Below are 14,132 nucleotides of genomic sequence, written 5' to 3' on the forward strand. Positions count from 1 at the left end.
ACAGAAGGTGGTTCAGGAGTGTGATGGCTCTGATTTTTTTTTATTTTGAAGGTGGTACCACAGATTACTACAGATGTTTCACTCTATGCATTTACAAAGGAAATCGTCACCGGCGTTTCGTTGACCTCGAATTCGCTCTACTCGTATTTATGAATGAGTTCGGGGTGAATCGGGGTGACCAATCAGAGAGCTAGATTGATTCTTTCGACTAATCGCAGCGATAGTTCAATTTGAATCGTGGATTTTGCGTTCACTTAGGTTATGTTATTGAAAATGACGGTTCTAAGAAAATAAATTTTATTTTGTTCTTGCTTGATTTAAAATATTAATCGCAAATAATTCTACATTCAAATATTTCTCTCAATGTAGGATCGCTGCTCGAGCTCTTCTTGCAATCATAGACTGCCGTAAACAGAGATATACTCTTGTTTTTTGAAAGTGTCTAAAATGAAATGTAAAGTATGTGCTTTTCATTTCTGAAAATTATGAGGAATCCATATTAGTTTTCATTAGATATATTACAATCTCTATCATTGATTTGATTGCAACATTTCAAATTAATTATCAATTGTGCAGTGTTCCTCATCAGAGTTAGTAGCAGGCTCAATGAAAATCTATACCAATTTGAATCAGTATCGAATAGAAATTGATTTTTAATATATGTTGTTTTGTTAAGTATCTAGTTGTTGATCTGTTGTGCATTTAGATATTGATTGAAAAATTCGATGAGCCTGAATGTGTTATGTATGTTTTCGAAAGAAATATTTGTCGAAAAAAAATCATTAAATATGCTAAGAAATTCAACACTAATGAATGGATCCTATTTATTTGCTTTTTTTATTTGATACAATATTACAAGTATGTATATAGTTTTTACTGCTTCAATTGTTCTTCTACTTCATTGATTAATTCAGTTGACACCATCTCTCATGAGCCATGAAACAAATAAAATATTGAGTGGAACAAAATATTGTTCAATATCACTTTCTAGTCGCCATTTGAGACTTCTGAATATAAAATCATTTAAACCAGTTCCTTTCTGAATATTCTCTGTCATTCTTCTCAATGTAGATACTGATTGAAAATTATATATGGCAACCATTCTTTTATAAATTTTAGGCCCGGAATAATATAATGAAAGGGCATGCTGTTTAAATTCCTTGGTATATCTTCTGCCTTTTAGATTTTTATCATTGAGATCACTGATTATTTTGGCTATATTTCCAAAACTATTTGGCAGATGAATATCACAAGCCTTTTTGAATCTGTCTTTAGATAGTTGTGTCATGCAGGGGTCTATTTCCTGAATATACTGTTCGAGGTTGAATGTCTTTGATTTCATTCTTTTAATTTCATTTTCCTTTGACTGAAAAATAAGGTTTTTTATTGACTATATATTCTCCAAATTTAACTATATTACCTCAATTAGATGCCTCAACTTTCTTTTTCTTGGTGTTTGATGAGATAATTCTTTAGTTGTTTGAGTTTCTATATTTGCAACTCGTGTTCCTTCGGTTCCCATTATATCTTCTGTTTGGGTTTGAACATCTATTCCTCTTGGTTTTTGGAACAGATTCAATTTTGGAATTGCATTTTTCGATAAATGGTGATTTGTCACTAGGTTGGCATCAAAGTGGATACTGCATATTCTGTTATTTGAATATAACAGCATCTTTGTTCATTATTATGTCATCAGTCATCACTACAAGCCAATTTCCATTGCATCACTCGGTCCTTATAAACTGGATTAGGAAATCTGAAGAATCTTATGGAATTCGTAGAAATCGATATTGATATCTTGCACTATTACAATTTTTAACAGAACACTTCTTACATATTTTACCTTGACCGGCTTCCATATTTACTAATTCCAAATATATTATAAATAATAAACTATTTAGTTCCTTTGTTGTTTTAATTCAAAGAAATATATTTAATGTTTTTAAAAAAACAGGTATTTTGAATACTTTGATAAATTTTGCTTGGTATTCAATATTCAAAGAGACTAGGAGTTGAATATAAGCAGTCGGGTGAATTCAAAAATTGGAATGGGTTAATCTGACAAATCACATGCGTTTTGAATCTTTTAGAAAGAGTGGTAAGTTCGGTTATCTTTGTCATTTTTTACTACAGTAGTTCATAGTGAAACTCAAGGTCAACGAAACGCCGTGCCTAAAAACGGCAGAGTGAATTGTCTGGTTAGTCTGTGGTGGTACCTTGTGAAATTTTATATCGTTTCCTATACAGTTCTACTGGAATAAATTGAATAATTCTGGAATGATAAGTCTCACTTGCGTTCATCATTGATCTATTACCTTCATACTGTGCTCGTATCAATTCTAAAACAATTCCAACACTACCTGTGAAATCAATTTCAGAACTTAAACTCGAATAATAGATTCCATTTCGATATTCAATTAATGCTGGAATATTCTGAATGTGGTAAACCCTCGTGCATATCGGGTCTTAGAACTGGCAGTTTCTAGAAATGCCACAGGTCCTCTGGGCTTATTTCGTGGCTTGGATGGCTTTGATGGTTATATGCAAAGGTAACCGGGAACTATTGATAAGTTGAACTTTGGGTACAATTTAGATAGTTGGAGAAATGCAGGTTAGTATCAGGTTCTCTGCTGAATGAGAAAACTTTCCTACTTGAGTGAAATATTGTCCAATTACTCAGGTTAGGAGATGAATATATTTGTTTGACGAATCGGAGATTTAACTCAAACTTTTCTGATTAACTAAGTTTGCTACTTCCCCGAGAACATAATGAATACAAATTAAATTGTAAGGTATATCGAAAACTTCTGAATATGGCCATGTTCATTTCCCTGTTCCGCTATTTCAAATAGAAGTGCTGGAAGTATTATGACATTATAGAAATCTGGAGTAAATTTTAATACAAGCTCATTGAAGGTATTAAATTATTATTATAAATCTATTATTATTTTTCAATACGTCATTGTGGAGTGTTACATTTTTTTTTCATTATGAATTTCATATATTTACAGCATTCCAAAACAGTTAGGTTTGTCGCGATGAAGCACTCATTTGAATTGCACCCAGTTTCTTTAATCTTTTGAAACATCACACAAAATATTTTCCGAAGTTGACTTTCTCTGTTAATCTTTATCTAAAGATCTCGGATAACAATCTTTGAATTTAATGTTAATTGACCTACTGAATCGATGAAAAAATTTTTTCATTATAGAAACCATTTAATGTTATGTTATTCCTCCCACAATCCAGATATCGCAATAACTGAAAAGAGGATTTTCATGAAAGGTTGTTCTGAATAAAAGCTTACTTTTCATTATTTATGTATACTCCTGTATATAACAAAGAACGAAGTAACTGAGGACGAAATCTGAAATTTATGTTCCCAAGGAATCAACCTACAATTCAAACAATTATTTCTAAAATCAGTCAAAACCACAAATTACGTTGAGATTTTGTCCCTTCCCTCAGTTTTGCCGTTGTATTCTGGGTGTTCCCAAATTAGACCAAATTAGATTCGTTGTCGATTGAGCCATATTTATTAATGACCGAAAATCAACAGTTTCCGAGATATTTGGGTTCTTGTGTTTTTTAAAAAATTTCTCACCTTACTTTATTTCTCGTCAATTTTTTCTACGTTGACGAAGGTTGATTTAAATTTTGGATTATGTTTATCAGAAAAGGATTTGATGTGCAGGAAAAGGCAAAACTGAGTATGATTTGAAAGTTGGTACGTATATGAAGAGAAGAAAAGTGAAGTTCTCATATAAAATTGGCTACAACTTTCGAATTTCACAATATGGGTATGACAAAATTATTTCGAAAACTTGTCACATTTCTATTTCTTAGGACAGTTACCGTCAGAATGCTGACATATTTTGATTTGAAATGGGAAAGGAACAAAGAAAGGAAAGTATTGAAATTCATATTTTTCTTTTGCAATTGAACTAAAAATGTCAGTATAAAATGTATTTATAAATTATGTTTGAAATGAACTCCACCATTCCTTATACAAGCACGTGCCTCATTCCTTATTTCTTCAGTTGTTAATTTCCGCATTAAATATACTGTGAATATTCTCGCTGCTTCATCTTTTCCAACATAATAAGATCCAGACTTCTCGTTGACCACGAAAATAATCCAAAATTATAATCAAATTTGATCAATGTAAAAAATTGACGAAAAATGAAGTGAGCTGAGAAATCTTTTAAAAAATCACAAGAACTCAAATATCTCGTAAATTGTTTATTTTTGGTTAATACTAACCATAGCACAAACGGCAGCAAATGAGTCATACTAACATGTCCTCCAAGGTTCACGTCTAATTTGGAAACACCTTGTATATTTTCTTGTTTTGAAATTAATCCAGAATATAAAGCTTGAAATGAATGAGTTCTTCAAACATTCCTGACTCTTTCATTGTTATATTACTCGAAGAGGAGAACAAATGAATATTTCAATTCACACTAATAATGGCATCAGGAATGGTTCAGGGTAAATCATAAATTATTCAAGCGTAACCGCAAATGTGGAAAATATAGCATATTGAAAGATTGTCAAATGTTTCCGTCGTTCCGACAAAATATAGACTTTTAAATGCAGAATTCTAAGAATCCTATTACTGCTTGAAAAATTTCATATTCAAGATTCAAATAGCATCTAATATTCTGAAAGAATTTTCATTCGCCTGGAAAATATGGTCTGAGTAAGATTAAGACTCTTCCGCTTTATTCTGAATTCGCCCTACATTCCTAGCTCCCCGCATTTCATTTTTCTTGCGAGGTTATGTTATGAGCGTCAAAAAATGAGGGACATCCTAGGTCGAGATTACAGCCATTTATTAAGTGTGAAGACTCCGCTCGAATTCCTTATTGACGTTTAATATGTTACCATAATAAGAGAGATGAAATATGAATTGCTCTTGTAGGATATGATAATTATCAAGTCGATATTGATCCCATAATGCTAATCTTTTATGTGTGGTATGTTTAAAAAAGAAGAACAGAATGTTCAAATTCCATGGTCTCTGATAAAAGAATCTCGAAAATTATAAATCTTCAAGGTTCCCGATCTCTCTTTTCGAAATCAGATCGTAAATATCTTGCTTCGTCCTCGAGTTACAGAGCATTTTTGAAAATTGAATGTTTCAAATATTTCTCTAAACATAGTTAGTCAATACTGCTAAATTGGTCGATACTTTTTGTAATTTTGGGCTAGGAAAATGATTTTGATGGGATTGGCAGTACTCTGCATCAGTGGCGTACCCAAGGGGGGGATAAGGGGGATATATAATGAATAATCAACTATGATTTTGCCAATGTTTCGGAACATCTTGTTCCTTTTTCAAGGCTGAAAAGAAGGCATTTATTAATCATAAATAGAAACATACAACATTAAATTTCATACCTCATCATACAACTAGTAAAATATATATTTGAAATAGCCAAAGTGAAGAATAAAAACAAACGGTTTCGACGTATGTCAGTCAATAGATTAAAAACAAAGGAACTGAATCGGAACTACATATGTTGAGGTACGATGTATCTTTGACACATATTCTTAAATTTGGTCTCGGCACAAAAATAAAAACAAACACAAACACAAGAGGCGAACATCAATCTGGCGACAAACACGAAATTGCTATCCGTTAGGTTTCGTTATCCTGGATATCATGTAATCATAAACAGTACTCCAATTATTTGTATCTTCCCTATAATTTGCTGTGTTGTTTCTTCTTATATAATATCATTTCACTTAAATGACGTATAAGGTAATACTGTTCTCTATCTAGGATAGTTACATTTTCAAAGTTAAATCTGTGTCCCTCTCTGTGTATGTTGTGTGAGGGCAGTTTTGTTCTCGGCTTCTAAATGTTTTCCATCATTCTTGTGTTGTCATACTCATAATCTACATGAAATTCTGATTTCAAAATGCCCCACTTGTCATCATTTATCTGTGGTTCTTTTTAACGTATAGACTACTTTTTTTGAACAAATTTCATGAAAATAATGGTTTAAATTAAGGAACATACTTTTAGCACCGTTCGAGATAATTGTACGATTTTTTTTATCGAATTCCTGAATAGTTTTCAAGTATTCTGCATATCAACAAATCAGGTTGTCTGAAAAACACTTGCTGCAATTTTTTTAATATGATTTTTTTAAAATGTCATTTTTTCAAATGGCATGCTATGATTCTACGTCAAAAAATACCAGAGATAAATGATGACAAGTGGGGTATTTCGAAATCGTGCATTCTCATTTGAAATAACAGGGTGGAATCGTGTTTCGCCACTTTCAGAATAACCTCTAGAGTCAAAAATAATTTAAGCTTATGCGCTGAGTACCTACTATTGATTGCGTCAAAAATTGAATCATTCACCTAGCCCAAAATTTCCAAAAGTTATCGATAGATTAAACACTATCGACTAGAGCGAAATATTTGAAACAGTCCTTTTCATAAACGCCCTTTTACTCGAGGACCAAGCAACATATTCACGATTTTATTTCTGATATCTTATTATTTCGAAAAAAGAGATCAGAATTCTTGAACAATTCTTCTCTAATAGTTCTCGAGATGCTGTCAGTGTGCATCCAATTTGGGACACCTGTCCACCTGGCAGAGATAATAAGTTTATTGGTGCTCCTACAGAGATCGTCTCAAATCAGTAAAAAAATCAAAGTTAAAACTCTAAGCAGTGTGACGAAAACATAAAGTACATAAGAAGTGAATAAGAGTTGTTCCTAAATAGATCGAGAAGTTTGAAAAAAACATCAAGAAAGGATAAAACGTAAATAATTACCGGTCAATTCATTCAAGAAAAAAACATAAATTTATCGCAAATCCTCATCGCGACCTACAGCTGTGAGACGATAAATTGATGAAGGGTTCCACACAGTTACGGAAAATACACAGTGATATGTCTGAAGTGGCGACAAAAAAAATTTCAACAAGGCAGATACTGGATGAGATAATAAACAGTAAAAAAGAACTGAAAAACAGTATAAGTGCCTCCGAAACTAGGCTGATTTTGGAAATTCAGGAACTGAAGGGCAGACTGAACTGTCTGGAACGAGAAAATCTGGAACTAAAAGAACAATTAGAACTTTCCAAACGCCAACAGAATAAAAACAACTTAATTATATTTGGATTGAAGAAGAGGAGTGAAGAAGTAACTACAGCACTTGTTTGTGAGGAACTCACTCGACTGTTGGAGATTGGGTTGGTGGAATCTGATATAGGTGACCTTTATCCTCTAGGAAAAACGAAAAATTGTCCCATAAAAATTGAACTGATTTCACATTTATTAAAGAAGAAGCTCATTTTTAAAAACACGAAAAAGTTGAAAAATACCGGTGTATCCATAGCAAATGACCTAACTTTGCAGCAACGGGAGGAAATAAAAACATTGAATAAATTCATCAAAAACGCAAGACAAGAAGGACAAGAAGCATATATCAGGGGTAATAAATTAGTAATTGGGAAGAACATATATACATTAGAAGACCTAGAAAACACTGGAGAGGAGGTCAAATCCAGTAGTGCACCCCATACACCTTTAAGAGACCGAAAACAGAGTTCCTGTGAAAGAGTTAGCAGCGATTACACAGAGAGGGAGGCAAACGGACCATCCTGCAAAATTCCATCAATACACGAGAGAGCAATCAAAAAAACTACTCCGCAGTTGACCACCCATAAGAAGATCTATACATCGAAGGAAAAATCCGCGAAAGAAGGTGCAACCGAAGCGATGAAACTTCAGAGCAGACCGATGCCCGAAAATTAAAATGTACGTAGAATAAATTGTCCCTCTTTCCATCCATTTTCCAGCGGTATACGTGTGGCGTTCGGACATTCAAGATTGTATATGTAGGTATAACGACATAAAAAGAGCTAAACTATTTAAAAAGTATGGATAGGTTTATCAGGGATTATCAAAACGAAGACTATAACACTAAAATAATTGAAAATGTACATAAAATTGATAAAAATATAATTAGTAAGAACTTTAAGCTATTTCAAATGAACATACGGAGCATACAAAAAATTTTGATGAGTTGAAAATACTAATGGAGATGACTAAACTACAATATGAGGTTATGATTTTAGCAGAAACATTTCATGTAAAGAATATAGACCTATATAATATACCAGGATATAATATTGTTTATAATGAAGGAAAATTTTACAAAAATGACGGTGTATTAGTATATATCAAAGAAAACATTAATTATAAATGCCAAATAATCAAAATTGATTACTCTAACTTATTAGATATTGATATAAAAACATCGAATGGAGAAAACTTCAAACTGTCCGCCATATATCGGTCGCCAGGGACAGCTTTAGAGTCGTTCAACATTGAGATAAGGAAATACCTACAAAATATAAGTTTAAAAATGAAACATATTATTGCTGGCGATATGAATGTAAACTTACTCAGTCATGACAATTTAGTAGAGGAATATAAGAACATTTTATCCTCATATGGGTTCGCCTCTATGATAAATCTTCCAACGCGTCCAGACAGCGGAACTTGTCTCGATCATTTTTTTGTGAGAGGTTTTAGCCCCGGAGGTGACGATGCTGATGCTGACATTCTGCAGCATCTCGTAACAGATCATTATCCTGTCATTTTGGGCCTAGATCTAAAAATTAAATATAAAAACAAAAATTGCAAAATAGAAAAAAAATATATTAATTATTGTATGCTAAAAAAAAATCTGAAAAATGAATCTTGGCTGAGGGTGTATGAACATGATGAGGTAGATGGGATTTCGGATAGCTTCATTCATATTTTAACTGAATATATTGAGGAGTGCACAACCACGATCACCATAAAAAAAAAACCAAAGGAGGAGAAAAAATGTGGATGACAGCATCAATTTGTAAATTTGTTCAGTACAAGAATGAACTGTATTGTAGATTAAAAAAAGAACCTAATAATCCAATTTTGAAACATGAATATACAAGGTGCAAAAATGACGTCCAAAAAAAAATTAGGGAAGCTAAACTAAATTATTTTCAGAAACGTGTTCGAGAGGGTTCGGATTCTGAAAAGTTGTGGGACTGTGTGAGGGATATATGTAATGAACATAAATCTGAAACAAAAATAAATTACCTACAAACAGAAGATAAACAAAAAATTGAGGATGATTTTGAGATCGCACAAGCTTTCAATGAGTATTACACAAATCTAGGTGAAACATATTCTAGCAAAATAAAAACTCCCGATGATTTCCTCGAAACCGATTTTAAAATTGATAGTTCTTTCTATCTAGCTCCTGTAGAGCCGCTGGAGATCATTAGGGCTATATCAGAGTTAAAAACTAAAAAGTCAACCGGATTTGATGGAATTAAAGCCGAAACGCTGAAAGAAATAAAAGATGAAATAGCTGAGCCTCTAACTTATCTGGTAAACACTGGCTTCCAGAGTGGTTGTTTTCCTGAAATCTTAAAAACTGGTATTGTGAAGCCGGTATACAAAAATGGGGATAAATCAGAAATGACGAATTATAGGCCGATCACTTTAATTTCGAATATAGGGAAGATTCTTGAGAGATTGCTTAAAGTACGGATGAATCATTTTTTGGAAAAAAATAAAATATTGTCAAGAAATCAATATGGTTTTCGACAGGGACTTTCAACAGAAGATGCAATAAAAACTTTAACAACTAGGTTATATGAAAACATAGATACAAATATCCCAACTTTGGCTGTATTTGTTGATCTTGCGAAGGCTTTTGACACGGTAAGCCATGAAAAACTTTTAGAAAAAATGTATAACTACGGATTCCGCGGATCAATGCACGACCTGGTCAGAAGCTATCTTACAAACAGAAAACAAATAGTAACGGTAAATAATAAACTGAGTGAAGAAAGGACGATTACTTTTGGAGTTCCACAGGGCACGGTTCTTGGACCACTTCTCTTTCTCATATACATAAATAGTCTACTGGAGATGAGAGGTGAGGGACAGTTTATAGGTTTCGCTGATGACACTGTGGTTATATTCGAGGGAGAATCATGGTCGCATCTGGAGGAAAGAGTGAAGATAGATTTTGTGAAGATATATAAATGGTTACAACTGAATAAACTCACCCTAAATCAAAGTAAGACGAAGTACATACCATTTACATCGGGTAAATCTGAAGCTGAAGATCTGGAAAACTTGCATATCAACGAAGAGTTAGTTATACCCAAAGCAGATTCCGTGAAATATTTGGGCATTGAAATCGACAAACACCTAAAGTGGGACCAGCACATGATTTATTTAACGAGGAAACTACGTGGTATATTGTACAAATTCAAGCATATAAGAATGAATATCAATAGTACTGAACACCTAAATATGCTATATAATGCTCTCGTCCAGCCTCAGTTGTCATATGGCGTGATTGGTTGGGGTGGGGTACTGGACAGTCACAAGAAAAGACTAGATGTACTGCAGAAGTATTTTCTCAAGATAATACACGGTAAGCAAAAAATATTCCCAAGTCAACAACTCTATGAACTAGCCAAAGTACCCGATATTAGGCAGATATTTGCGCTGAAGATCATTATGAACATCTTTGAGGGAAAAATTCATATAAAAAAGAAGGATCACCGATATCGTACCAGAGCAGCTGATAGAAATTTTGAACGCCCAAGATCAAAGAAAAGGCTTGGTCAAGGATGCTGCGACTACATAGCCCCAAGACTGTACCCCTTAGTACCCGATGAAATAACTAAACTAAAAAATAAGAGATCTTTCAAACTAGAAATAAAAAAATAGATTATGAAATTTGATAGAACAAAATTACATGAAATAATTAATCAAAAAACTTTATAAAATACTCGATTTCGACATTAATACAAAATGGATTTGACACATACCCGGACTTGACAAAGAAAAAAAAGAAGAAAAACCCTTACATGATCTTCGATTTTCACAAATGCAGGCTCGTATCTACGATGGATAACACGATTTATGGGAGTGTATATAATTAGAAAAACATATATTTTGCGGCAGAATTAAAGAAAAATATTTATGTTAGCACTGTGCACAGTTAATGTAAAAAAATTAACTCTACAGTAGTTTAGAGTTTGTTTAATGTATTTATATTTCTTGAATAAACTCTCTTATTATTATATTATTATTACAATAACTGTCGTAAGAGGTGTCCTAGAGACTTGAAACATTCAGAGAAGGTGTAGGCTGAAGGGTCCAAATATCTCGGCAAAGTTCCTTATTGAGCAAATCCGTTTGATGATTCCGGAGTTTGTTTTGTCAATCTCCATCCGATCGAACTAAAATCGTTTAGTTTCAATATAGGAACACGAATCTTTATGTCGAATTTCGCAGCGATCTCGTATTATTAGAAAAAATTCTTCGCTTTGAAATTTCGATGTCTCAGAATAAAGATCACCCATAAAATGAGTTTTATAAGAATTCAGCCTTGTGACTTTTACACAGAATAAGGTAATCAAGTTTTTGTGATCTCCAAACCACAGAATTTATTTTGAAGAACGGACTTCTTTCGATTATTATCTCTATCTTCTTAAAAGTGTCATTAAAGCAATTAAGTAACACAAATTCTTATCAATTAATCACCGAAATAATAAAATTTTCCGAGACTCTCACGTAACCTTACCCCTAATTTGCATCTTCATAAAGTTACGACCCATCTGTCATCTTCCTCCTCTCCCTCTATTATTCACTGAAACGATGATCTGTCACATCCTTATCAAGCATCAAATAGCCCTCTCGATCTTTACCGTCTGCATAAATATCCTTTCAGCACCGCGAGTCAATAGATGATTTAAGGGATTTACCCAGATGCAAAATTGCCCAGAAAATGAGTACAGTAACTATTCAAATTCCTCTTTCTTTCCAGACTGAAATGGCGCATATATTATGTCAGAGTGTTCAACAGCCGGATGGGGAATTGGCGGCTGTGTTAGAGTTATGGCGTGGGGAGCGAGGAACCCCGTTCCACGAAGAGGACGAAGAGATAGCTTCCAGTTACCTTGTCTGGGGTGGAATTGCCCTCCATTACGCACATCTCTATTTCAATATGAATCAACAGAAGAAGCTGAACGACTTTTTGCTGGATGTTGTCAAGTAAGTTCCGAAAGACAGTAATAAAGTGTATCAATTCATTCGATTGTGAGCGCTCAGGGTGTAAACTTGTGATCGACGCGTCGATTGGCCCCACTCGACGATTCGATTCACTTTTGTGAGCACACCCGTTGGTCGCGAGGTACAGTCCGTTACAAAGAGAAAATAGTGATTATACAAACTATTGCGAAGCATAAAGAAAGTTCAATTCTTCATTCATTCCAAATCGTTAACTTAAAATTATGGATTGTTGAAAAAAGATCAGGCACCTGAATGTTTGGAAAATGGTTACTGTTTAGTATTGTTTCTTCTATAGACCTTTATGCCCTTGAAATGAAAAGCTGATCAGAATACTCTAGTCAACGCTAGTTCCAAAGTTATAGGGTGTTCGAAGTAGACATAGCGATTAATGCTACAAATATAATATTCATCAAAAACGGCTACATTGAACGTTAAGGTTTTTTAATTTTCTTAGGGCTGTTTATTCTATTCACTTATTACTTACATGACTAGGAGGAAACCGTATCTGCTTAGCTGTTTGCTCATACAATGTTTTATTTTAATAATATTTATTCGTTTATTATTTCTTCATTTTCATGGGAATATTAAAGACGAAAGAATTCGATAACAACATTCTTGAAGGGCATACTATCTGCTGAAGCAGGAATCAGCCAGTATCAGCGGCTACAATATTGAATGACAGTTATTCTATTTTCACTTTTAATTATTCAAAATTGTTTCGCTATACACTAGCTTCTTCAGGGGTTTTACATTCTTTAATAACTTGAAAATATCTGAAGAAGCTCCTGTGTAGCGTAATATTTGTTATATTCGATAATTCATTTGAGTGGAAATAGAATAGCTGTCATTTAATTTCTATTAAAATGAATTTCCATTGAGAGGGGTCTATATCGTTTCAGCGATCAGTTCAAAAAGTTCGTCATTGCAGAAAGTACTTTTTTATAATTTTTTTGTAATAAAAAAAAATGGGATGATTTTCTGTTTGAAAAATAAATATATGCATGACATAACTTTCCCAACAAATATTTCTTTTTCAATGAATTTTCACATTACAATATTATACAAAAAGTCTTGTCAAAGGCTGAAAATGGGTTTATCTGAAATTGAAAATAAGGACAAAACGTATTTTGAATTCTTGTCTGTGTTAGAAAAGACGGTAAATCAGAGTAAAGTTTGAGATTGCTTTACTAAACCTGAAAAGTGGTGAGATCTCAAAAACGCTGAGGAGACAGGAGTACTCGAACTTTGGCAGATCTCGAGGAAGTCACGTGGTATAAACCCCTCTTAAGTGAAGACCGAATAAATCCGATATTTGGCTACAAAATTGATATGAGCAATATTTGATGGTTTCTGGGATATGCGCGTCATCAACTAAACACCAAATACCCTTGCACAGCTTACTTTGGAAAATGTTCTAGTTGCCGCATGAAGAAATACATAGCAAGGCCCTTAAGTTCATGCTAATAATAAATGATCAAAAAGGAAAAAGGTTACTCATATCAACTTTGATGTCGACGATACTCACGGAATCCCGATTCAGAGCAGAGAGACTTGCTGGATAGTCTGCCATTCAATAATTGTGTTTATATTCTTTTGCGTTAAATATTCCAATGAAAATAACGAAATAATGAAATAATAATACAAATAAAACATTATATGAGCTAAGCAGATACTTTTCCCGCCTAATAATGTAAAGTAAAGACAATAAATATCCCTAAAGAATTGAAGAACCATAGCGTTGAAGAATAACCTTGTTGCAAAGAAGAGAAAAAAACTATTCGAAAATGTTCCCTGGTTCCAAAGTTATGATAACATTACATTAGTAGCTTTTATATCTATTTACTTCGAACGCCCTTATATTTCTAATTTTTGGTGTAGAACTTTGCTTCCGCCGTTTTGCAATATATACTGTAGCGATTTGTGTCTGCTTCATAAAGTTATTCTCGATTAAACATGTCAGCTCGCGAGCCAAATTTTCGTTATTTATGGGAGGTTTTAATTTTCTGCTTAAAAT

The 14,132-nt window shown here is 33.3% G+C and overlaps 1 protein-coding gene and 1 long non-coding RNA gene across 6 annotated transcripts in view; one reads left to right on the plus strand and one right to left on the minus strand.

The window, feature by feature from the left end:
* Positions 1–14,132, plus strand: part of LOC123671943 (probable 3',5'-cyclic phosphodiesterase pde-5) — a 338,133-nt gene that overhangs the window by 277,054 nt on the left and 46,947 nt on the right. For all 5 annotated transcript variants that reach the window (XM_045605841.1, XM_045605846.1, XM_045605842.1 and 2 more), the window contains one exon: positions 11,874–12,100. In XM_045605841.1, the coding sequence (XP_045461797.1) occupies positions 11,874–12,100 (227 nt within the window). The remainder of the gene's footprint in view (positions 1–11,873; positions 12,101–14,132) is intronic.
* On the minus strand, positions 8,154–10,026 carry LOC123671946. The gene is made up of 3 exons (XR_006746202.1): positions 9,889–10,026; positions 8,437–8,645; positions 8,154–8,375 (listed from the first exon to the last, which is right to left on the minus strand). It is a non-coding gene; the product is annotated as an uncharacterized LOC123671946 (long non-coding RNA).

The sequence above is a fragment of the Harmonia axyridis genome, chromosome 2, assembly GCF_914767665.1.
Source record: "Harmonia axyridis chromosome 2, icHarAxyr1.1, whole genome shotgun sequence".
Taxonomy (NCBI): Eukaryota; Metazoa; Arthropoda; class Insecta; order Coleoptera; family Coccinellidae; genus Harmonia; species Harmonia axyridis.